General features: G+C 37.9%; 1 protein-coding gene across 16 annotated transcripts in view; it reads left to right on the forward strand.

Annotated features, from left to right (window-relative positions):
* The window catches only part of NFIB (nuclear factor I B), a 279066-nt gene that overhangs the window by 218718 nt on the left and 32800 nt on the right, over positions 1-27548 (forward strand). For 10 of the 16 annotated variants that reach the window (XM_071802714.1, XM_071802715.1, XM_071802722.1 and 7 more), the window contains exons 7-9: positions 6257-6337; positions 13754-13885; positions 16355-16539. In XM_071802714.1, the coding sequence (XP_071658815.1) occupies positions 6257-6337; positions 13754-13885; positions 16355-16539 (398 nt within the window). The remainder of the gene's footprint in view (positions 1-6256; positions 6338-13753; positions 13886-16354; positions 16540-27548) is intronic. The other 6 variants (XM_071802717.1, XM_071802719.1, XM_071802723.1 and 3 more) reach the window with 1 other exon arrangement.

Here is a 27548-nt window from a genome sequence, read left to right on the forward strand (position 1 = left end):
TGAACCGTCACTTAATTTCTGTGGCATTGGGTAGCCAGACTTCTGAACTGAAACAGCCTTTAACTCTCTATACATCTTTCATAAACCAGGTAACTCCAAAAGATGAGAGAATAAAAGAGGTAGACTTGAATCAGTTTATTTTATTTTTGCTTCCCAGAGTTAACACTCATCCCTGAATATCCTGTTCTCCAGCACTGCTGGGCCTAGTGACATTTTACCAGATCCCTGGCAAAAAGGTTGTCTTTGAGACACTATGAGGGACTTCATTTTCTCTGTCCTGAAGACATTCTTCCATTCCTGCAGAGTGACAGATACATCATTGGCCATTCTGAAAACCATTATACTAGGGGAAGCACAAGCCTTTTGCCCCTAACCATTTCTGTTTGGCTCCAATTACCTTCTGCTGCTGCGGAAACACTGTAAGGTAGCGACTGCAATGCCTGTCCTTGGTATCTGATCTCACTGGGAAGGGGTGTATGGCAGCTCCTGACATATTTGTTTTGCTGCTAGTTTGTTAAGATGCTTGATAGGATCTTCATATTGGCATGCATCTGTGTTAAACTCCTTTTGGACACAGAGGTCTTACCAGGATGTGAAATTTGTGAAAACCTATATTCTCTTCCCTTATGTCTGCAAGCACAAAGGTAGTAAAGTTTGGATGTGGTTTCTATGCCAGAGAGCTCACTGACATTACTTTCCTCTCTCCCATGGAGATCTACATGTCATATAAGGTTAGGCTTAAATGAGAAAAAAATAGAAGCCATTTGGGATCACATTTGTGTTCATCCAGTGTCACCAGGGGATGCTCATGTAGTCCCAACAGGCACTGTTTATCCAGGCAGTCTCCAAAGGTCATCAGCACCAGAAATATGAATCATTCCACAGGACCAACAATGAAGAATATGCACAGATATCTTGGGTAAGCAATTTCTCTTTCACTCTGACGCAATTCTAACTTTTCTAGGAGAAACAAAATCAGAAATAGGGTTGATAGAAAAAATATCACATTATTCATTGCAGTTTCATTGTCTCTGTTTTGAACCTGACAGTGCAAAAATCTCTAACTTCTGAACTGAGATAGATCTAGTTTCTTCATCTGCATACCCAAGTGTATGCAGATGTTTCATAGAAACAGAGATGATGTAGATTTGAAAGATGCTTTTATCATGAAGACTTTTCATGTCTTCATTTAGCTGCATTTTTAAAATAGCAGAAATGAGATGACAGTGGTAGTCTGGCACTGGAGATAGTAACAATAAACCAATGATAACAGAAATGGGTTGGAATGAAGTATTTAGGAGTTTCATAGGTATCTAGGGGATGTTGAACTGCTTTGATACAGAGGATGGGACAAAGATTAATGGGTAACACAGAAATCTACTGAGATTTAAAATGTGACAGATGAAAATTTGAAGTGGGGTGGAACAGGTTAGATCAATCTTTTATTGCTGTGAAAAACAGATATGTAGTTTAGGAGGTAAGTAGGCATCAGGAGAGGAATCGTTTTGTATGAGTGATTCTGGAGTAATCCTCGTAGTTTCTACAGCTTCTCTACTGTGCAAAATGCATCATGAGGGGTGGAAGCTTGGCAACAGGAGTACTTGTGGTTTAGGCAGGATATGACATTTGTGAAACTAAGAAAAAGTAATATAGTCCAGCTACAATAAAACGTTTCTCATAACACACTCTGCTTTCAGTTGTAAAACTCCAGATTTCATCTTTTTTCTGTTATCTGTCATCTTCCTGTCATACCACTTCCAAAAATGTTTCGATAAGATTTCAAGACTATAGTCTATTTTAGGCAAGTTGGCTGTTTGAAGAGGTAATTTTGGGCAGAAATAAGTAAGCATATCTGAAAAATGGAAACTTTTGATGACATAGGGTTGGTCAAAGCCAGTCCTCAAAGGTTTGTGAGCAGCGGCTTCATTATCCAATGCTCTGGTATTGTTATGCATGTTATTGCTCTGATGCAAAAGTATCAAAAATCAAAATAAAATCAGAATTAAAATAAATTTTTATTTGTTTTTATTGAAGTCAGATTGTAAGTCCTTATAGAAGAAAATAAAAGAAAAGCTCATGTAGCAATGATACTGTCCTGAAGGTTTACTTCTTTGGCTTGCAACAGTTTTTGACTATTTTAAAAGTATATGTAACCACAACAGAATGTGTAACAGTTTCAAAATCAGATATAAGAAGATATTACTGTGGATTCACAATGCCGTTTCTGAGTTTACATGCATTCAGTCATTGTGGGAAGATTCTGTAGTCTGTGCCATTACTTTTGCTGTGTTAAAATACTTAAAATATGACTCTATTTGCATCATTTTTTTTTTTGGTAAAAGGTGTGAGGTTTTCCTGCAGAGCAAATAGACAGGATCATAACTGCAAAGATTTTCCAAAACCTTCTCCCTACCATTAGTCTTCCAAGTAACTAACCATTCTCCGAAAATCCCAGAACCTAAGGAATTGAAAAGTCATCTCTGAGTATGGTGCATTACTTAGAAATAGAGCCCTAAAATTACAATTAGGAGTTCAATTTCTGTGTTTGTTGTCGGATATTGAGAAAGTTATTTATTCTCTCTTGTACCTCTTTTTTTTTTTTTTTTTTTTTTTCCCAGCTAAATATCTTATTAGCTTCGATAATGTCTGTATCATGTCTTACTTACATTTCTACCAATTGGAAATATATCTACATCTAAAAAGTATTTTATTGTACATCTCTTACAGTCTTCCATTTTCCAAGTTGTTATTGTTAAATTCTTTACATGTTTCTGTGTTAAACAAAATATTGAGTTCCTGCAGTAGTGTAGTAATACTTTGTGAAATATATGGAAGTTGCTGCATGAGTAAATTTGCTGAGCACTTTCGAAATTCTGAGGAGGATAAGGTTTTGTACAGTAAAAAAAATTAATTCTCACCATCCCTATTCGGAAGAGCAAGTTATTAAAAACATAACAAATCCAATGGCTAGTGCGGTGGATTAATAACACGTTCAGATCTAATAGGCTAAGAACTGTTGATGAACATCTTGATTTATTAATGGGTAAGTAAATCAGATACTTTTTCCATAAGTCGTAGGGAAACATGAATATCAGAAGAACAGAGCACAATGTGTGCACCTCTGGCCTCCCCTCTCAAAGCTAGCTTGAGAAAGTGCATTAGTATAATTGCAGACAATTTCAGTATTTTTCCTTGAGATATGTTTTACTGGTAGGTGTCACAACCCTGTGTATGTTGTAAATAAATAAAACAGGGGTTATCACCAATGAACGCTGGTCATGATAAAAGTGGAGAGATTTATGTGGATTTCTGCTCAGGTGTCTGGAAATACTGAATGTCAAGATACAATGAAGTGAATTTTAATTTTACAGTTTCTTCATCATGTTCACTCTCTTACACCTCACCCACCTTTACCAAGAGTCAAGAGTCAAGATGTGAGCATACCATTAAAACTGAAACAGCTGGACTGCCTTCACCCATTTATTGGCCAGCAGCTGTTGGACCCTCTGCTTCTCAGGTCCTGACTCCCTTTGTTGGATATCCCTCTTCTGGACACTTGTCCCATTTTGCTTTCGTCCAACTCACTTCCCACTCCAACGCTCCTTCCTCATTGGGGTCCTTCCCGAAGGCTTTTACCGTCTTGGGCCTTCTTCTCATGGACCATCAAAGATGGATGTTCTCATTTCCGAAGTGAGGGAACTAAGAGATGAAATAGTTAATGTTGTCCAGGAGTTGAGAATGGTAACAGGTCACCTTGTCATTTTGTTGACCAATGTTGGACAGAGTTCAGGATTTTTTCCAGCTCCCAGTGTTCCTTCTGGAGGTTAATGCTTTAGAAAATCATATTCTTCACCTAACAGATTAATTCATCTTGCAAAGGTTTACCTTGATGAATATCTGTTAAATGCATTTCTGTGTTTTTGAGTCAGTCTGAGTTCTCAAAATCCTTGTATGTCAAAGCATGTTTTAAAGCAATTTATGTCTTGTTAGTAACTTCAGTTACATCTGCCTTTGTATTTTTTAATATTTCAAGATACTCCTTCATCAATGTATACAAACACATACACGTACTTTTCATGTGTATATATATATGCACACCTCATGAAGCTGTCTGAATTTTCTGTGTTTTTAACTAGTATAGTGTACACACACCAGTCAAATGCTGCCCCTTGATAAGTTTTAATAACTTCACATCTTTAAGGTTAGTGGTACTTTACTCCAAAAGTAACATTCCAAAGTGTATTTCCAGAGAGAATTCTTACCCATGGCTTCTCTTAGCCTGTTGGCTTCTAAAATACTGATAGTGGCATAATGGTAACGAACGACAGCATTAGCATGGAAGACTCGCATGGGGAGCACAGGCTGGTTCTTCTCTTTCTTCCTGGTTGAAGAACAAGACATTGGTAGTGTTCAATGAACAGGTATTATGTCATCTCATTAAAAACCAGTAGTTCTGCCATGTTAGTTAAAACAAATTTAAAATCAACAGGGAAATATTTACTTTTAGTTTCAATAGAGGCAATTTTACAATAAAAACTTCTGGTACGTGAAATAAGTTAAACATTACTTTTATAAAGATGAAAAATACTTCCTTATCCTTGGAGCTTGAAAGGCACTAGGTACGGAAAAATAGGTGAAGAAGCTTTCAAATGCTTATTTAATTAAAAATGCAGAGAAAGGGAAAAAAAATCCATAAACAGGAAAGCAAAAAATGTTATCTTAAAATGAATGAAGCTGCTTGTACATCAAGAAAATTGTATCCTCCATTATTGTGTGAGAATGATATTAAATTTACACTTTCTCCAAAAGTAAAGCAACATAGATGTTACCTAGTTTTCTGTGTTTAGAATAGCTTTAGAATAATTTGCGAAATGTTCATAAGAATCTTCAAATATTCAGAGTAGCAGATGAGGAAGTTTCTACTCTGGACAGAGCAGGGACCTGGCTTCTGCTCATGTACACTTCAGTTTCTGAATATATGAATGAGGAATAATGAAATGTTTAGAAATGCAAACAAACACAGTAGGAGATACACTAGGAAGCATACAAAAAGGTTTGCTTTTTTGCATTCCTGGAAATGTCTGTTCTTTGCTCAAGAAAGTCACAGTAAAAAATCTCATTATAGGTTCTTTGTCTTTTCTTTTGCTTAATATATTGTGGCAAGGCCTATTAGTTAATGTTTTCCATGTGTGATTAGTGAGTTGAATACACTCAGGGCTATAATATGCATCTCCCGTATACGTAAGTGAAAAAGTAAGTGCAAAAGAATATTTTTCTTGTATGCCTACCTCTTAATATGTGATAAACTTTATACTACGGCAACGTTCTGTTACCTTGATGCTGACTCTAGACATCCTTTGTTTGAAATTAGTGATAAAAAGCATGTCTTAATGCAAGATATGTCCCAGGAACTATTAAGTGTAACTGTTCTATTTCAATATTGCTGAATAACAAATTTAATTAGTATTTTTTAAACTAATTAGCTCTTATTAGAAATTATTTAAAAACCTGAGATCTGATTTTTAAATGTGAACCTATGTGGTGCAGGATATCTTCAGTTACTGAAAGGATAACTATATAGTGCCTGAAGAATCATAGGTGCCTGCACTGACATTTCTTTCCGGTTACAATACATCCATGAGATGCGAAAAAAAAAATTATTCCACATATTGTAACTTTTTTTTGGGCAGCTCTCCTTTTTGTCTTCATTGATAAATTGTTTATTTCTGTACTGTATACATAGGTGAATTTGAAAAGGTTCTTAATTTATCTTCTTTTACTGCTTTCATATAAACTGTATCAAACTTGATTAAATAGTATATTTCAGTGTGAGTTAAAGATTTTATCTCAGTTCAAAACCATTGCCCACATGGTTCTACAATTAAATTAATATAGCACACCTATTAACCCATGCTAAATTGTTACCAGTGTGGACTATAATAGTAATAAAAATGAGATACCATAACCTAAACGCTTTTAAATCAACAACTTCCTTTACATTGCTTTACCTCAAATGCCTCTTTAATCTTATTTCATTAGAAATTGGAAATACTTTTCTGACTTTTGCAGTTAAGATTACAGAATTCATTTCATTTTCTAGCCAGGTTCCTTACATTCTCAACCTTAATGAGATGCTATAGCTTTGCATTTTTCCTTGGAGTTTGGATTATTTTCTGTAGGATAGTTAAATAAATGACTAAAATGTACTCTAAAATCTTTATAATGTGTTTGACTTTTAAATTATTTTTTCTCACAGTGTCCCATAATGCTTCTGTATCACAACTATCTACTGGAATCACATCTCACAACCATGATTCAGAGAAGATGAGATGCCTAGGTCCGTTTCTAAAGTATAATGTTTAAAAAGTAGTTGAGAACCTAAAACACACTTTAACTGCTTAAGGGTTATTTACAGCAGCACAGAGTACTTGGAGCTTCATGTGGGTTTGTTAATGACAATGCATATATTTGTTATAGTACATTCCTTGTAGCGGCAACCTTGCATTTTTGGACTCAAGCTTTTTATCTCTATTTCCAAAGCCAGCCTCATTACTTGCAGTGCCTGCTCCATATTTAGCAGGTAGCCACCTCACTGAGCTCTGAGTTACTCCTAAGTGCTTCCCATATGACATCTGTTGGGCTGTGCTGGCACAGAGGTGGTTGGATGAGCTGAGTCTGAAGGGGAGAAGTGAGGCAAGTGAGGCTGCAGCGACTAAGTCAGGCCCTCTACCACTATCTCCCATGGGTCACTGTGGAGCTGGTGGGGACATTCTCATTTCCCTCCAACAACAATACCCCAGCTCCCCATGGTCTTCATGGTGGCCCTTGTGGCTTGGGGGTCCCACAACAGTGTTTCTAGTATGAGGCATGTAAGGTGAGGAAGGCTGGCCAGCTTTATGCCTGCAGATCAATGCATGGAAAAAAACAATATTTTTCTCCTCAGAAGGAGTAGTGCAGGTATGATAACACAGTTGTTCTGATTATGAACCTTTTTTGGAAGGTTTACTGTTACTTGCTGATGAGGAGTGGCAAAGTGGGTTTGAAGGATGAGAATGAAGAATTCCTGCCCACTGTTCTTGCAGAACAATGTGCCATAGTTTCAGCCTAATCCTGGTGGGAATAGATGTAAATTTAAATAGGAATAATCTCTTTAGTATGTCAGTTAATTACTTACATTTTATATGACACTGTCAAACAACTGTTATGGGATTAGGTCCATATGTCCCAATCTACTGTCAAACATATTTTGAAATTACTTTGGGATAAGGAAGCTTTTGATGTGAACGTATTCAATATTAATGCTTATTAATATTGAATACATATCTTTCCACTCCTTTGCCCCTAAACCTCCACCACCCCCCCCCCGCCCCGATCCTGTGAGATATTAGGGAAGGTAGATAAAAACATTCTATCTTTTGTTCAAACCTCTTTCCAATGAGAAAAAGAAAATCATCAAGGTTAACACATCCCACAGAATGTAACTGTTGGCAATGGAATACAGTATTCCAGAAGTTTGCGTGTGGGTAACAATGAGAAGACCGACATGTTTACTCCATCTAAAGGATTTCTGACTCTTAGTTTCAGTTGTCTGTCTGAAAGTTCTCGCATCACTTTCTTCTCTTATGTATAATAAGAGAATGCTTATTGAACAGTGCAAAATAAAATGGTGTACTTTATTAGTAAAGATGAATAGAGGAACTAGGAACAAGAAAATAATACCATTTCTATAGTAAGAAATTTACCTCGGTTTTAGCATAGCTTTTCTGAATTGCAATTTTGTTGTAGTGTTTTTCTCATCAGCTTGCAGTACTGAAAATGGCACTGGAAGAAATTCTAGTCTAGCTCCTCTTCTTATATTTTTCACTGCAAATCATGAAAGATAGTACACTGAAATGGTTTCTCTGTTATGAAATGTCAAAACAGCACAACAGAGTGTTTGATTAGCCCTGAGCATGGTGCAATATCTGGGGTGTGCCTGTGAAAGTAACTTTGGCCCTTAGTAGGCTGATTTGAAGATAGAAGTTTATCAAATCTTTGTACACTGAAACATTCTACCCTTGTATCAAATATTCATATGTAAAATGCTTTACTACACTCAATGTAGAGGCAAAAAGGAAATGGAGATCAGGTTTTTAAATGGGAGAAGAGCAGTTCTCTTCAAACCTTGACACTGGCTGCTCCTCAAGTTCAGAACTCTCTAACTGCTAAGTAACATGCATATATATGTTCATGTGAGACCTCAATGTTTCTCTCAAAAGCAAGTACAAAGGCCTTCACACTGAGAATTGTTATATGTGTCTCAGAAAGTCATGGAACAGAACAGATCCTTATTTGTTTGTTTGTTCGTTTTGTTGATTTTCTAATCAGAAAAACAACATCAGAACTAAATTTTTCATGGAAATAATTAAATTTTTTATGAAGGCTTCTCTCTGTTCCAAGAAAAAACTTACAGTGAGGGGGAGTGAGACACCAACAAGCCAATGAATACAGCACAGATTAGAATGATGGGAGAGCTAGATGCAAAGCATGACTGCTGACTGATGCTAAACAGAACGTGTTTCTCTGTTCTAGGTGCCAAGTATCTCAGACACCAAACTGCTCAGGCACATCTGTCTTTCTTTCCTATTTATTCACAAAATAATACGTCACCATTCCTTTTTTTTTGCAAAGAAGATAGATGAATTAACATGTTTTGGTTTTCAGGATTGTTAGTTTCCACTCAGCCCCAGTGCAAAGTCTTTAGGACAGATATAGAAAAGCCTTTTTCTTGCAAATGAGAGGTGGTTGTACTTTAAAATCACTCAGCTGTCAATATTCGATGTTAGGTGCCTTATCGTGATGTACAGTTGAGACATACAGAATGCTTACAGTATTAAAGGAAATCAGACTGAGCACATCTGAAAATTGGTGATGCTGGCTCTGCCTGTGCAGAATTGGTCTGCTTTTTCTTCACATGCACAGGTGTAAAACAAAACTGATTCTCCTGAGTGCAATGTGATTTGTCATGATTCGTTACCATCACCCAACTCTCTGATGTGAACTTAAAATTTTACTTACGTTTTCGCACGCACTTTACACAAGTGTATCTACCAGATGTGGTGGAGAGTGAGGTCCAGCTGGGTGTGATGTATGTAGTATATCCTGCCATAAGAAATTATCCCAGGTCCTGTCTCTTGTAAAAAAGCAGTTCATTTAAAACTGTAGCCTGAAAGGATGCCTCTTATAGCTTGCCAGTGGTGCTATGGACTCCATGGCTTTTCACTATGTTTATCTATACAGCAAGTTGAACATTGTTTTATCTTGCTCTTTCTGGAGGTGATACTACACTAATGAGTTGTAAATGAATTTTTTAGAGATTGTTGTCTACAGGAGTGCACCTTGTAAAGAAAGGCTTTTGAAACTAAGCAGTAGGAAAAATTAAAGAATAAACTGGATTAAAAGATATTTACTATTTGTTAATGATTTATTCTTACTCTGCTCATGAGCATGTCTCAAGAACAAGAAGGAGAAGCTGCCATGCTTTGGTGATGAAGAAGGCAGATCAAGTGTCCAGAAACAGACAGGTGGATGTCTGAACTTGACCTGGATCACTGCTCAATTCCAGCTGTGCTCTCCTCACAGTTGGCTTGCCAACTAGTGTGCCAAGGTGACAGGGAACTGCCTGGATGACAAGCTGCTTTAGACTGAGGAAGACAGTCTTTGCTTTGATTAAGAAGTTGCCAAAACTCATGTCTCGTTTGTGTTTCTTAAGGTTCTTTGGAAGTGAAAAATAGTTTAATTAAAGGCTGACGTATACACATATCTGCACACTCTCCCTGCAGGATTTTATCACGTTAGAATTGATCAAAATTGTTGCCTTGGGCTGTCTTGAAGAGCTATACATCTGAGCACCATTTGTGCAAGCTGCTGATGAACAGGCTGCATATGCTATGCTTCACAGCAGCTCTTCTGCCTTCCTAGGTAGGCAGATTTACCTCATTGGGAGATGAGATGGCCTAGTAACTTTTTATTGACATAAGCCATTTTTTCTTTGATGTGATGCTTTAAAATGTATAACATGCCACCCTGTTTGTGTTCATACGTACAGTAATATGAGAATATAGGCAAGAGTGATTTGAAACTGGGAATTAAAACCAAAACAAAACAAAAGCCTGTTTTTCACATTTGAGGGAAATTCTCAGCAGGACAGGACACAATGTCTGACTAGTGTTGACCTTTAGATAACTTTGTCCAAGTGCTTTTGGCATCTTTCTGCTTTTCATCTGTACTTCGCATTTTTTCCAAAAGTCTAAAAATAAATCACACTTGAAACTGTTTTATTTTCTTTCTCAAATAATGAAGGCTGGAATCTTATTTCTGAGATTTTGACACAGACATAGAGCAAGTGGCCTATTTTTTCTCATTTGTTCTGTAGTTATCAGTGTATAACTAATCTCTATATAGCTACTAGACTATATCTCATGATGTGGAAAAAATAAGACAAGTTTTAAAATGAGAAAAATGGGTGTTTTCTACTATGTATAAGCTACTAGTGAAATCATATGAAGTTTCACTGCCACATTGAGTTATTCTGCTTGATTTAAAGGCACTGCTGCTTACAAGCAGAACTAAAGACAGTGAAAAACTGCTTCCCCCCCCCACCCCCAATTTTGTAAATAGTAACTCTCCAAAGAAATGTTACTTGTGTGTATTCCTATTAAATCTCTGAGCCTCCTCTCTTGGCTTAAGAGGAAATGGCTGCAGCCTTTCTTCTTAATCTATACAAACAGTTATTGTTCCGCCTGCCCTCTTGGCTGCATCTGTTATTTGACAGAAGCAGGAGCATGAACGCTCTGACATGACGGCTGGGCACATGTGGGGAGAGCCACGGGGCCTTTGGGGGAAAGGGGCTCTCTGAATTACTTCTCAATGCAAAGTGCCTTGTTTTAACAGGGAGGCTTCTGCCTGCACTTCAGCCGTTATCCCTTGAGGTTGCCTATGTGCCGTATATAATGAAACTTCTTCTGAAAGTGCTTCATGCTGGTGTGCTGGACAGTGTATGTTAAAGTCACTGTTTTGGTGGGTAATGAGTGTTTTTATGGCAGTGCTGAATTCTCTGCTCCTGACTACCAGTTGCATTCACCTTGATGGGGAAACAGTCAGTGTGAGAAGTTCATTCTGCTTGCATTGTAATTTTTGCTGTCTTTTTTCTGTGTGCTATCTACAATTCTTAGTTCCGTAAAGTAGGGCCAGGAATAAGTTACACATGTTTAAAGCAAGCTCTAGGGTTATCATACTCACCAATCTCTTTTTCAGTACACTCTTTTCAAACTAGTGATGGGAGGTTAATGGATACTCTGATTACATTGCACTTTATATAGCATACTTCTTTAAAGCAACTGAAACATTTTGTTTATAAAAAATGCAACAACTTTTGTTGTTTGTTTTTTTTTTTTTTAAATGAAGTAACAGTCACCAAACAAATTAAATCTCTGTTGCATTCCAGAAATCAGAGCTGCTGATATGTGCAGATGTTAAAGACTCAGGCAGCTTTTTCTTTCATGAGTTTTCTGTTAAATATGAGCTTTACATAAGGAAAAGATTTTCCACTTCCAGCCCATGGTTTGTTTTTTCCTTAGGGAGACAGAAATGCAGTACTTCTAATTTGAAATAAAAGTAAACTGTTTGTAAATTCTCTCATTTGTGATTGCGTGTATGTGGTAAAATGAACAAGATATTTGGTCACTGGTAAGTTATGTGACAACTACTGAAAATCACAGAGTTGTAGTGGGAGGGTGTGTCTACAAGCAGTATATTAGGCATACTTACCTTTTTTTCTGAGAGTGTAACACTGCTGCGCTTCTGCAGACAAAGTTTGTGCATGCATAGAACCATGATACAAAGACAAGAGCTCAATAATTTTGTCCTGGGCTTCTATAAAACCCTATGTCTGTTGTGGACATGTGAGAATTTTCTTGCTCTGATGGAACTAGAGTGTTATATGAAGAAGCTAGGGCTGTCTTTTGAGCAGGAAATGAAACATAATGATATATTTGAAAATAATTCCAGAATTCATTTACCTTCTTATCATGGTTTGCCTATGCAAAACACAATTCCAAACATTTCGGTCTTGCAATTTTAAAAATTATTTCTTAACTTGGCAGAATGTATTCAACAAAACCGTAACCACTTGGCAACTTTGTTTTTGCTACCTTCTGTTAGATTCAAATAAACAAAATATTTCTCTTTTTTCTTCCTCAACAACAATTTATTTCCCAAATTTTTATAAGATGGCTAGAGATGCATCTGTCAGCACTCAGTGTTTTTGATAACAGCGTAAAATTGCAACAGAACAGTATAATAAAAAAGTTTAGAGTAACCTTTGTCATGTCTGTTAAAAGTGAATAAGTGCTGAATTGCTTTACTGTAAAGAAATTCCTCGCTCTTCCTGAGTGTTCTCCTGAAGAAAATCTTCTCTCAGCCAACTTCTTGAAGAGATGAACCTTGCAATGTATCTTGGAAATCAGCAAACTTAGTAGTCAGGACCAAAAGGGGGCAGGGGAGTTGTGGGGGAAGGCGAAGGGGCACAAGCAGAGTCTGCTCTGGGTCTAGTGCCAGTGCCTGTACAGGGCAGGCAGAGCAGACAAGCAGTCTCTCAGCTTAATGGGTCCTGCTATAAGTACAACTTTCACGGTGAAAACCCACTTTGAACTCCAGCCAGTTCAGAAAGCACTGGTCCAACTTGGTCTCATTAAGGTGCTCACATTTTACAGGCCTGTCTTTGACTTCCAAGATGATTTTATGTCCCCCAGAATAGCACATTACAGTGTGTCAGTATGAAAAGTGCCAAAATCACTATAAAAGCTAACATGGTGAATGTAGGAAAGTCAGCTGCAACGTGGTCCTAGTCCCCTAGTCCAGTAAAGTACTTAAGAAATGACCTGTCCTTTAAACATGAGTTAGTTCCATTGATTTGAAATGGAACCCTTAAAGACATTGATGTGTGTCCCATAAAAACATTTTATTTAACTTTGAAATAATTTGGTGCAAAGTACAACAAATGTTGCTTAATTAATTTAAAATTTCAGAAAGAATCCAGTGATTTTGCTTTATGCAGTATCAGTAACCCTGCATGGTGGAAATCATACATTTATTCCTACTAGTGTTCTATCTTCACTCAGTGAGCTCTAAAGAGATGTTTTCGTTGATGGGGAAACTGAAAGGAAGAGGTGGGAAGGCTGTACTTGAGACTTGGAAAATATGAGATAGAGAAGTTAAAGTATCCTTTATTCTTAGGCAATTGGCTTCGCCTTGGTTTTTGGGAAGGGCAAGGGATGGGTTTTGAAATAACAAAATATAAATACCATAAACTGGCATGTGTATGGCAGCTACCCTACACACCTGAGTGTAGGTGTTCCATTAAAAAATGCAATAAAGATTATGTGGCTGTTGAAGGAGCAGATGATTTGTTGATGTTCTGGAAAGCTGAGAAGTGTCTAGGGAGGTTCTGAAGACATGCATTTTTTCACTGTTTGGTTTGTCTGGTATGAAAGGAATGTAGTTTCTGTAGGACAAAGACCAGTTAGGGGATTATTATTCATTCTCAAGTTTGAAAGCGATAGTTTAAAATTAGTTTATTGGTCACAGGGGATTTGAGTCACCAAACAATATATATGGAAGAGCAGTAAAAATAAATATCTTCAGTCTACAAAATGATGTGTCCTGAGACAGGTTTCTAAGCTAATGTCACTGTTCCATTGTTTTTCTGTTGCAGATATGTCTTCTCCTACAATGAAGAAACCTGAAAAACCTTTGTTTAGTCCTACTTCTCCCCAGGATTCTTCACCAAGACTGAGCACTTTTCCCCAGCATCACCACCCAGGAATCCCAGGAGTTGCACACAGTGGTGAGGGTCATGGAGGAGGAAGAAATACCTCCACACACATTTAGTCTTTTCTCCTTTCCTACAATCAGATTCTGATGCATTTTTAGAGACTTTCTTAGAGAGCTAATCCCATTTGTTATACTGATGAGAGTAGAAATGGAAGAGGTTGGAGTATCCTTGTAGGAATGCTCATTAAATTCAGTTCAGGTAGTCTGACTGCTGCAAGTCACTCGAAAGAATTTAGGATTAGCCATTGAATAAAATAAGCCTTAAACCACATGGGGAAACTAACAGAAGAAAAATCCTCCCCATCTTTCCTCCTTCTACCTACCTATCTTTTTATTATTGTCGCTATGATTATGTTGTATTTAAATACCGGGATAAGTAGGATTTATTATACAAGAGGAGGCACAGCTGCATTCACTATGTGACCCAACAAAATAAGGACCAATGCTTCTTTTGAATGTTCTGATAGAGTCCAGATAAATACTTTTCAATATCTATTTTCTGAAATCCATGGTAAATCCATAGTAAAACTTCACTGCAAGTGTGGAGGAAACACTTGAAATGCGACAGAGTGCGTGTTATCTTGAGGGTTTATCAGGAATTCCAGCATCATGGTCTGTTTAATGTTAGAGATGAGAATGACCCTGATTCGTCAGATGAGAACACCATCCTCAGAAATCTCATCTGAGCAGCTCATCATATCTTCTTATTAACTCCATATAAAGGGATTCATTGCTTGAGCAGAGCTGGGTGACTAGAGGAGTAAAACAGATTTGAGGAGTCTTTCTTCTTTTCTTTAACATGCAGCTCTGTTTTGATAAGTTTCTGTTTTGTGATTTCTCCATGATTTCAAGTTCTTCTCTTTCAGTCCATGTATAAAAACTATTTTGCCTCTAACATCTACTTATTTTGAAATATGAAAGTGAGCCTGGACTCATTGTGGTCTCTGTAGGGTTTTCACTATCAGCAAATACTCAAGCATGTCATAGATGATGAGTGAAATGGAAGGAATTGATTTCTGCTCACTTGTGTTTGTTTTGCACAGCTCCCACATGTCACAGCAGTAACTAATGTTTAATGATTTAACTGAACTGATGGGGCTGTGATTAAAATGAACCTGTCACCAAAGAAGTTTCCATGATTATTTTTGTCCCTATACTTATGTGTAGATCTTTCTGTTTGCTTTAGTGTATAATTTTTAGATATATGTACTTGGGAAACAGTTGTAACCTAATTTGTAGATGAGCCATGTACTTGCTTAGAAAACCTGATTTCTGTCTGTGTAGCCTATTCTACTATGTCAGTGGGCAATGGCTTTGGGATTTGCAAGATTTTGATTACCGAGTGCAGCAATTTTGGAACATTCCTACTGTTGTTTTTTCTTGGGCAAACTACAACTTTGTCCCAGCTCAAAAATAACAAGTATTTTAAAAAATAAGCTGGAAAACCCCCAAATATGGGAGATGGTCCAGAAGAGCAGTGTTGCTGTGCTTGTACTGTTAAAGTATAGAACCATGAGCAGTTTATAAAATACCTTGCTTATACAGACCTGATTTTGTACCTTCCCAGTAATGAAAATTAAAACTTTGTTGTATTTTTCTCCATTTTCATTGAATTCAGTACCTGCTTTTTAATATGTTGCCAAGTAGGTGCCCTCTAGATGTGTAATAAAGGTGGAAAGTGAGTTATAGTGCAGTGTGATAGAACAGCACTCTCCACTTACATCTTAATGGCTGGGCAGCAGCAGGACATGCTGTACATTCCTTTTGCTGTGAAAATATTGCTGGTTGTTTAGACATTACATACAGTCTGCAGATAGAGAAGTGTGTGTTTGTAGGGGCTGGGAAGAAAGAGAATGCAAAGAAAAATATGCATAGTGTAGATAATTTTTTGTTTGTCCGAGTTATTTTTATTGGATGGATTGATTTCCCATGCCTTGAAATTGAACATTCATTAGCATCTTCACAAAGGTCAGCTAATATTAATGGCATTATTGATGAGTAATTACCCCTTTTCCACATAAGGCAGGCAGAATGCAATGCAGTGAGGAATCGCTAACTGTTTGTTAGGACTTAGTGACTTTGCTCTCCTCTGTTGGAGTGCTGTGAATAAAAGTGTAGATTTTATTTATTGTGTAACACACTTGTTTATTTGGGTTCCAAGTGGAAAAACTGTATGCTTGAAATGTCTTTTACATCGGAGAATTATGGCTGTTTAAAGAAAAAAATGAAAAAATATGGTGGCATAACTCACAAATTCAAAACAATATACAGTATTTATGAATTTGAAACATTAGCACTTTCTGTTTCTTGGGATAATGTGATGGAAGGACACATAAAGTTTTTCTGTAAAGATGCCATGAAGCGCGAGTGCAGTGTACTGATTTATAACTGACTTTTTATGTTTCTTGTTGAAATACAGAAATGAAGAATTTTAGAAGAAACAAGGTACAAAATAATTTAAATTTTATTTTCTCTTCTCCAGTCATCTCAACTAGAACTCCACCTCCACCTTCACCATTGCCATTTCCAGCACAAGCTATTCTCCCTCCTGCCCCGTCTAGCTACTTCTCTCATCCAACGATCAGATATCCTCCTCACCTGAATCCTCAGGATACTCTGAAGAATTATGTACCTTCTTATGACCCGTCCAGCCCACAGACTAGCCAGGTACTGTAAAACAATGTGAACCATCCAAAATAAATCCTATGAGGAATGTGTGTCTTCCAGGGTGTCTAGACCAGTATCTCACTAGTTCTGGTGTCAGAACAAACTGGGAACTGGCTCACCAACCTTTCGCGTTCAGCATGGTTGAATAAAGGGTGCAGGTTAGTAATATCCACTCACTGTTCCTCTGTGAAGCATTAGAAAAATACTTGTACTGAACAATCCAGCAGCACTAACAGGAGAGGTCATAATCCCGCACCCCTCCTGCAGGCTGGGAGCCTCTGTGGCTGTGCAGGGCCCCCAGAGACAAAGCTCCTGCTGCAGGATGGAGTATGGAGTCCGCTGATATGTACATGCACACATGCACATGCATGGACATACGGGTATATTTACAGACTGACAATGAAAATAACCTCTGCCAAGGTAATGCTTTTCCTGTTCTGTAGGCACCTGCTGTTTTTTTGCACAGGTACTAAGACATTACTGTAGTGAACACAGCACAGACCCACAAAATTGTTTTTTTCTTCATTTTGTAGAGACTGTGCAGTAACAGGTGAGTTCATGGCTGCTGCACTGATTCAGACTTGTATCTAATGCGGGAAACTAACATGGTTTTCATTAGCAAAGTAATTTGTGAAGGGCTGTGTGCAAAACTGCTTTCCATGATAGCATCAGCACATAGCATTGGTATGTGATCTACACTACAGGATAAACCATAATTGAGACTTGGTCTGTCAATACTTGGAATATTTCCAGTGTCAGTGTAATGCAATCTTTGCTGCTCAGGCTGTTATTTATTTTTGATGCCTTGTCTGAAAGGCTCCCGTGGAGTCCTGTAGCTTATGCTGTAGCATATTTTGCAGAAGAGCCTTGGGACTGCAAACTGAAGAGACTATGGTCAGGTTTTCCTGCTCCTAAGATTCAGGTTCCTTTGGAAGGTCTGTCTTATCAGGGACGATAGGCTTGCTGTGACAGCATTTTGTTTTGGGCTTTGTTTTGTTTTGTTTTTCACTTATAATAACAGGTCTTTCAGCATGTTTTTCAAGTACAACAGAAATAAACTTGAAACTGAATCAAACTTTCTAATGTTGAATAACAGATATGGTCCATCTGGGCTGTGCATTGTGACTATTGTCCCCATTGCCTAGTGCCCTGGCCCAGCTACATGACTTTCTAAGTATTTAAAAAAAAAAGTGGGTCCATAAACCCCAAATATACTTTGAAAGGAGAAGTCTTAACCATGTGATTTTTCTTGATTACAATATTAATACAAAATAAAACCACAAAGTAAAAACGTAATATGTTGGCTTTAGAATACAAATTGCTATCTGTGCAGGGACTGGAAGTCTTTCAGGCCCATATAGAACTTTTGCTGAAACCCAGCTGGGAATGTTGCATGCAGAACCTGATTTTAATTTGTGTAAAATTTCCATGAATAACAAAGTCTAATTAAGACATCCATGAAAAGACCTTACCGTTAATTCAATGCAGAAAATCTTAGAGTTCTGATGGATTTTTTTTTAAACTGATGTCTTAATTAGACACTATTAAGGGAGAAATTATGCAAATGAAAATCAGGCCCTTACTTGTATGCATTTCTTTAATTATTCAGTGCTTGTTTAACTTACATTTTGATTTCTTATATATATTGAAAGAGCAGATTAGGTGATAATCTCTCTGGATTGTTCAGTGTTCTCCTTTGGATCATCGCTGAAAATATACAATATCTAAATCAAGTATCTAACTTTCAGATGGTTGACAAATGTGCTGTCTTGTGATTTTAACATTGGGGAGTATATTCATTGAGCAGGAGAAATGTTATCAGCTCTTTGCCCAACAGAAGCTTTACTCTTTTCCTGGTCTGTATTTGAAAGATAAATCTTTAGACCAGAAAAGATAAAATTTTACTCTGCTGGCTTTTTCAGAGTAGTAGTAAACTGAAAACACTTCCTACTCTTGTGTTGTGACACCATAGGGAATAACAGGCAAAATTTGCCTCAATTTACTACTTTCATCAGCTTTTTAACCTTTATATTAGGGTAATGTTTTTCATTTAATTTCATGTTCTTGAGAAGCGGGAATGGGGTTAAACAACAGCAAGTATGAGATTCCAGGCATCTGCATCAGCTTTTCTCCACAATTTATTACCATTAATTGCTATTATTAGTGGAATCTATTTTAAATTTAATTCTTCAAGGTTCTCCTCTGAGATGTGCTGTACATTAGAGGAGCTGTATGCCCTATCAAAATGTCTCTGAATAGATCAGTTAAAGGATAGCCGTACAAGAAGTAAAGAAGCAAGAATAATTTTTTGCTTAAGAAAAGAAGCAGCAGCTGTCTGTGAAGTTTCAATGACAAAAGGGAATTGTTCTGATACAATGGCATGCTTTGAGCCAAACCAGTTTTTCTTTTCTAAATAAAACATGAATTTTTATTCAAACAAATTTAATTATTATAAAATGCAAAACTGCATCTGTATGAATAGCACATCAAATTTAATTATACTTTCCCACCTCAAAACATACTAATTTGGATTTCAAAAGGAGAACTATGATTATAGTTTTAATTTCAGCCTTAGAAATAGAAAGGATGGATACCCTGACAACATTTACCTAAAATGAACTGTTCCTCCCCAACATCTTTCAGTAATACACTAATGTAGATTGTTACGACAAGCAACTGAGATGCCTTGTACTCCCCACAGCAATTTTGAGATTAATTACATTACTGCTGCACTGATTATAGTGAGACAGTCATGCTATTCAATGGAATACTTTAAGTAAAATTAGTGTAAAGATATAGAGCTCCCATAGGTTTCCACAGTGGGAAGCAGTGGGCAATTTTCTTGACGTAATGATAAATACTCCAAATTATGTGTGATGAACAGTCAGGAAGTTCAAACAGGCCCTTTGGCTGCAGTAAAAAATGATTCAGCAATGGATGATCCCGAACAAAAGCTTGCCGTGGCTGTCAGTTTCATGCTTATCTGCCTTGTATATCCTGTTCAATCTGGATAATAAATAAACACGTGTATTGAACAGAAATGAACCTTGTTTAATATAGAGCTGGACTTAGAGCAAAACTAGTGGTCTGAGAAGTTCCCAAGTTTTGAGAACTGCTGTACTTTCCACTAATCAAGTAATTTTGCTGAGTTCTTTTTTGTTATACTTGTTTCAAATCTTTTCTCCTTAGCTAAGCACTCGTGTTCCTGTATGAGATTGTGTGTGTATATATCTGTGTTATGATGGATTGCTGGTCTTTCCACAGTAAAATGGATAGTGGTTACTCACTCTAAATTTCAGTGAAAACTGATTGATCGCTATGTGTCTAATCCACCTATGGTGTTTATCCAGCTATAGTGTATCAAGACTTTCAGAGTTACCACAAATTTTGAACATGTATTTCCTTTTTGAATTACTCCAGATGGGCGAATCTTTAAATCTTGGAAAATATTACCTCCTCTGTGTGTGTATACACACGTGCATGTGCACACACAAATCTGTACACACTTGAAATGCATTAATAATCAGGAGTGTATGAATCAATATACAGTATCAACATCAGGCTTCCAGTGAGCCTGAAAAAATCACCAAGCACACCACCGCTTGTGTGTCTGAAGTCAAAACCAAAAGCTCCAAACTTAATGCCCTGTCAAGTTAAATGGAATGATTTCCTAATTAAGGCGTGGTGAATTGTAGAAGGGTCAGCAAGTGTGATGACGGAAATGATGGTCGAGAAAATAGTTCAGGTGTATCCTGCTGAGGAACGTCCTGGCATCAGTGAGATTTTTTTTTAGATGACTGAACCAACCAAATAGCAGTAGACAATCTTGCAAACTCTTTGAGTTTGGATTATGAAGGCAACAGTTTACACGTAAAGTTAAATCAAATTTTGTGATATTTTTTATGAAATCTGCAGTTTTCAGTGGTATAGTAAAAATGCCTCCAATTTGGAGGTGTTAAATACTGGACCTTTTTCTTCTTACAATAAAAGGCTTGCACTTGTTATGTACAACAGTCCAAGTGAACTGCTGTCCACATAGTGACTAAAATTCCTGGGGCTATTAAAACTTACTTTGTTGCAATGTGGGCTAGTGTGCAGCTTTGTATTTTTAATGTTTTTTTCTTTATCTGGAGACAGAAATATCTGAACTGCTTGAGAAGAGCTGCTTCTGGAAGCTGGTGAGGCCACTTATTTTCCTCTCATAATGGACTGGGACATTACATTTTTGTTCAATGAAAGATAGGTACATTCTTCAGGAATGCCGGGCAGATGCTTTTTCATTCTTCAGTACAATAACTGCAGTCATTTAGCAACGAGGAGGGAGGCTCTGTTTGGGCTGGTCAAAGTGGTTCATGTCAGTTCCTGGGAGAATACTAGCAGAATAAGTTGACACAAGAGACGTGTGCATGTGGTTTCTTTGATGTAGCTAGTACCTTTATTTATTCACATTTAATAGTTTTCAGCTTCTTGGACAACTCTTTCTTTGTAATTTTTGAGAAATAATTGAAGATTGAATATGACAATGTACTAGTTTTAATTGCATATAAATAGCATATAAAACTAATACCAGAGGCAATGTAGGCCCACTGATGAATGAGGTGGGTGCCCTGGTGGCAGAAGACACAGAGAAGGCAGAATTGCTGAATGCCTTCTTTGTCTCTGTCTACTCCGCTGGAGGCTGTCCTGGGGAAGCCTGTACCCCTGAGACCCCGGATGAAGCCAGGTTAATGGAGGAATTTGCTTTAGTCGATGAGGACTGGGTTAGGGAACAATTAAGTAGTCTGGATGTCCATAAATCCATGGGTCCAGATGGGATGCATCTGCGGGTGCTGAGGGAGCTGGCTGAAGTCATTGCTGGACCGCTATCCATCATTTTTTCCAAGTCTTGAGAAACGGGAGAGGTGCCCGAGAATTGGAGGAAAGCAAATGTCACTCCAGTCTTTAAAAAGGGCAAGAAGGAGGACCCGGGTAATTATAGACCGGTCAGCCTCACCTCTGTCCCTGGGAAAGTAATGGAACAGCTTATCCTTGGTGTCATCTCAAGGCACATCAGGGATAAGAGGGTCATTAGGGGCAGTCAGCATGGCTTTACCAAGGGTAAGTCATGCTTGACCAACCTCATAGCCTTTTATGAGAATGTAACAAGGTGGATGGATGATGGCAGAGCGGTGGATGTGGTCTACCTTGACTTCAGTAAAGCCTTTGACACAGTCCCTCACAGCATCCTCACAGCTAAATTGAGGAGGTGTGGTCTAGACAATAGAGTAGTGAGGTGGGTTGCAAACTGGCTTAAAGAGAGAAGCCAGAGAGTGGTGGTCAATGGTGCGGAGTCCAGCTGGAGGCCAGTATCTAGTGGAGTGCCTCAGGGGTCAGTACTGGGGCCAATATTATTCAATATATTCATTAATGATTTAGACGAGGGAATTGAGTGTACTATCGGCAAGTTTGCTGATGACACTAAGCTGGGAGGAGTGGCTGACACGCCAGAAGGCTGTGCTGCCATCCAGCGGGACCTGGACACGCTGGAGAGTTGGGCGGGGGATAACCTGATGGAATTTAACAAGGGAAAGTGTAGAGTCCTGCATCTGGGCAGGAACAATCCCAAGTTCCAGTATAGGTTGGGGCATGACCTATTAGAGAGCAGTGTAGGGGAAAGGGACCTGGGGGTCCTGGTGGACAACAGGATGACCATGAGCTAGCACTGTGCCCTTGTGGCCAGGAAGACTAATGGCATCCTTGGGTGTATTACAAGGGGGGTGGTCAGTAGATCAAGAGAGGTCCTCCTTCCCCTCTGCTCCGCCCTGGTGAGACCCCATCTGGAATATTGTGTCCAGTTCTGGGCCCCTCAGTTCAAGAAGGACAGGAAACTGCTGGAGAGGGTCCAGCGTAGGGCAACAAAGATGATTAAGGGAGTGGAGCATCTCCCTTATGAAGAAAGGCTGAGGGAGCTGGGGCTCTTTAGTTTGGAGAAGAGGAGACTGAGGGGTGACCTTATTAATGTTTATAAATATATAAAGGGTGAGTGCCACGAGGATGGAGTCAGGCTCTTCTCAGTGGCAAACAATGATAGGACAAGGGGCAATGGGATCAAGCTGGAACACAAGAGGTTCCAGTTAAATTTGAGAAAGAACTTCTTCTCAGTGAGGGTAACAGAGCACTGGAACAGGCTACCCAGGGAGGTTGTGGAGTCTCCTTCCCTGGAGACATTCAAAGCCCGCCTGGACACATTCCTGTGCGACCTCACCTAGGCGTTCCTGCTCCAGCAGGGGGATTGGACTAGATGATCTTTTGAGGTCCCTTCCAATCCCAAACATACTGTGATACTGTGTGATAATTGGGGGACAGAGAGAAACTACTAATTTAGCTGTATCTACTAACAAGGCATTTAAAGATTTAATTGCAGTCATAAATGATTACTTCGCATTTAGTTCGCTCATTTCTAGTTTATTAAATGCACAGGTATAGGTCTCCAGAGTGCATGAAAACCATTTAACCCAAAGATATCTTCTGAACATTTATCTTTTTAAGAGATTTGCTTTCCCATGCTTGTGTAACAGGGACTTACCTGTTGTTAAGGAAATATACGAGGAGGGCTGGATGTTTTGTTGTGCTCTGCCTGTTGACAAATAATTCAGATTTTGTGAGCTCACAGATAAAATTATGATTTAGGATGGATGCCTTATGATATCTGTGTTTGAACATGGGTTGCTGAAGCTCTGCAGTTGTTCTTAGTTTCAGCAGCATTACATCAAGAGGAAAATGCTTTCCCAAATGGATGAGATTCAGAGCTTTATAGATCAAAGTCAACACCTTGATTTCTCCCAGAAAGTAGTACAGAAGTGATGTTGTCAGCCAAGAACTGGCAGCAACATGTTTTTTCTAAAGCTAATTCCTCAGCAGACAGGTAGCTACCTGTCACACCACCTGAAGCTTTTGTGTGGCATCTCCCGGTGAGGTCTGTGTAAGATGTGCTGTAGCAATGAGTTACTCAGGTTGCAAGGGTATGGAAACTAGTGAGATTCATCCTCATGAAAAGTGGTGAGGGTCACTATAAAAAGGCAAAGTACATTTCTGTTGCTACCATAGTGTTCAATAACAGAAGTTAAATCTGTATAGCCTTGCTTCTTGTTAAACAAATGTTTTATGGAACCCACCAGATTCAACCTGTGGAGGAGCTGTCTTACAGTACCTTCTACAGTCTCACTGGTAGTGCTCTAATAATACCATTCACTTCTGCTTAGCAGAATATCAAAGGCACTGTGTTATATTACTCATATAGGTAATAACTTGAGGCTGTGTCTTCTGCAAACTTGATGAAACTGCCTCCTGTATCATTGAGCTGTCTCCAGTGGGAGACTAACATGGCCATTGAATTTTTACAGTTGATGTAACTTCAGGGTGCCCTATGCAAAAGCTCCGGTGAGGTAAATGGTTGGATTTGTGTCATATAACCAAAAAAAGGAAAAAAAAAGAGGAGGAGAGTTAGAAAAATTGAAGATACTTCTTCCAGTTTCTTTTACTTGCATATTTCCTGAAACAACTGTCACCCTCTGTGGATGTCACAGACCACAATGGCATGGACTCACAAATACGGAACTTGTCAGCCATGATTGTAGTTCATAGATGTGGCTAGCAGACATCTCTTAAAAAAAGATACTTGGTCCATGAGCAGGAACCTAAAATGTGAACTGGATCTTCTATGGCTTCATCAACAAAATTCCATCATTGGTCTCAAAACTACACTGCTGTAGGGTTTTGCAGTAACATTTTTCCCTATAGTATCAGAACTTGGCCATTACAAGGGACTGTAACTGTTGAGGGGAATTGAGTGACAGGGTATTTCCAAACACACTGCATTCAGTTTGACTAAACTACACTCATTCGTTGGTTAGCTGGCTATAGTAGGGTAACCTTCTTGGGAAACACATTTTTTCTATTGAAACCCCCGTGTTTTGAGATGCAAATATATTATCCTCCAAGTGTAGTGGTTAGTTGGAATAATGTAATTTTTATTCAGCCCTGAAACTTCTTTCTCAAATGCCTAACACAGTGTCATATGTAGGAGTACCTAGGACATACACAGGATTAACTTGATTTCTGGCTTTTTGAGTATTTCTTTGAAGTTGCTTTGTATTTAAGATTCCAAGGAAAATCATAGTTATTTTGTTTGGAAATTAGAATTATAATTCAATTATTTTGTAAAAAATTTACTCTGCAAATTTAAACATAAAATATATTTTAACATTTAAGTAACTTAATAGTTTATTTGAATTGTTTCGTAGATATGTCAAATTTCTGCTATGTTTGGATATCTCATATGTAGATGTTTGTGCTGCCATTTTACTATGGCATCGGAAAGATTTTTTTGACATTGGAAGTAGTGAGCTACATGACAAAACACTGTCCTAAAATGTAAATGAAGATTTAAGATGTAAATGTGATGATATTTGGGCAAATATGTAAATAAAAATCTAAGAGAAGGTTGATTAATTACTAATTACAAATATGTTAGTAAAATCCCAGCAGGGAAAACAAATATAGTGAATCCTGATTTTAAGAAATTCGGTATTTGTATCTGTTACAAGTTTCTCTTCAGAATTCAGACCAAAAGATTAACCAAAACCGTGTATAGTGCACACAATAAAATATAAGCAGTGTGGCAATCTGAGTTTTGTAACAGATATGACAGTGAATATAAGTCATCTGTGGTTTTGGGCACATGATTTTATTAATCTGAGGCAATTCAGGATGATGTGAATTAAAACGCTATAAAATGTAGCACATCTGAAAATCAAATTAGCCTCTACTCCAACAATAGAAAAATGTATACCTGCATAAATTTGGGCTAAATTTGCTAGACCTTCATTGTGTTTGCCTCCTTCCCTCTCCCATTTTCAAATACACAGTTTGTTTGCCTAAGACACCTGCCTCCATGCAATTTGCTTGTGGTTTATGCCTCAGGTGTCAAATCTCTGTTTGTGAATCCATCACAAAGATATATTGATGCCCTAGCTGATGATAACATTTGATTTTTCACCTGTAACACGTTTTTCTCTAAGAAACTCTTCAGGGAAAACTGGAAATAGAACGTAGAACTGACTTTAAGTAAGGATAAAATTAGTTTGTATTAAATGATGTGCTATAAATATTTGCACTTATAATTCATATGCATACTGTCCAAATATATATGTAGTTTCCATGCTAAAATATCTTCTGACGTAACTGCAAAAGTCAAAAGGAGAACAGGGCACAGAAGCTGTTCCTAGCAGCCAGTTTTCAATAAGTTTATGAACTGACAATTTCAGTAGGCTATTTCTGACCAAATGGTTTCCCTCTTTGCACTGCAAACTTGTAGCAGGACAGAGAACTTGAGAGATCCAAGAGAGCCAGTGTTCTTGAGCTTGCACTACTGTCAGCTGCCATGGTCCAGATTCTAGACCTTTATTTCAAAAACTTCTAGTTTTACATTTGCAAAAATAACCATAGAAGTCTGAATTGAGCAATGCCAACATCAGTCTGAAGACAGGTCTAAGCAGTAACTCTGAGACAATTATGTGATCTCTTTATTTAGGACTACTTTGTGATTATAAGCTGCACACTAATTGTGATAACATCAGTTTTGTTAACTGCTTCGCTGTTTTTCACTGTGTGCAAGAAAGACAAGTATAGGCATTTCAGGAAGTTTTCTTGTGAGTGACATTCATGTGACAGAATTTGGGGAAGCATGAGACTACTTTTTATAAATTCTGTTTTCAAATGTAGCAAACCTAGGAAAAACACTGAAGTTTTAGGAAAATTTCATCTGCACCATAACTCATGAATCTGTACCATTACTCATGACAAACTGTGTCAAAGGGAGGATCTTAGTTCACATCTGAAAGACAGCTAGGACTGTTTAAAAATAACCATAGATATGAAAGTCACGGTAGGTGTGTGCTTACGGACAGCGAAGGTTAGTTAAAAATTTAAATACAGGAAACTTTCAGTATGGGGGGAGAAGCTAGGTTCTTAGACGTAGTACATCAAGCTCTGTCTTGTATGTACTTATCCCTTTTTGTGGTGTCTTGTTTGCCAAGCAATAATATCTGAACTGTTATTATAATACACAGTATTTGACATTAATGCAAAATTTTAAAACAAATGTTATTTCAAATGTGAAAACAGAGATTAATTACTTGGAAAAGGAAAAGACCAGATGTTAAAGATGACAAAAACAAAAAGCAGAATAAATCGTGAAGTGTTGTCAGAAAATAGTTGGGGAGGTGTGACAACGTGATAAAATTGTGAAGAGATGGGCAACTATGGTTGGAACCATAAGAATTAAACTCATTGAAGTAACAATTTTCCCTTTTTTTATTTTGAAGGTATTTTTCTGTCTAGAGGTTGCAGACCTCAGTTTCATTCTGTTGTGTCTGCACTCAGTGTTACATGTAGGACAGATATGGAACAACACTTACCATTTAAGAAGACATTTGAAAAAGAAGAGAAATTGGAAGGTGGACACTTGTGGTCATAAACCACATCCACTGAAATAACTAGCAAATTGTCTGTGGATTTCAACAAGGACAAGATTTCACTCTCTGTTTGGATTAAGGGGGGTGATGTACTACACTGCTATGTATTACACAAGGAAAAACATGGTTTACGTGATAATGGGCTATAAGTATATTCTTTGTCTGATAACTCAGCAAAGAAAGGGTTTGCTCATTTGGACCATATGCTCAAGAATAAGCTGGAGTCCATGTGAGCCATTGCATTCCTGTTGATTGAGATCACTAGGGAACAGTAGAAGGTGATACATAGCTGTAAATCGTCCTGGTCTCCAGCTGTGTCCTTCTAATTCATTCAAGTCTGGCTTTGGAGACAGAGCTGCTTTTGGAAGTTGATGATGCTGGCTGTTTTAATCCATAAATTCCCTGGAATATCCTTTCTTAGTTTTTAATAAAAGTTGGTCTTTTTGGTAAGGGCTTCTCAATTCTTTTTGTGATTTGTTAGCACACCACATGAGC

This window comes from Patagioenas fasciata, chromosome Z (genome assembly GCF_037038585.1).
Source record: "Patagioenas fasciata isolate bPatFas1 chromosome Z, bPatFas1.hap1, whole genome shotgun sequence".
In the NCBI taxonomy this organism is placed as follows: Eukaryota; Metazoa; Chordata; class Aves; order Columbiformes; family Columbidae; genus Patagioenas; species Patagioenas fasciata.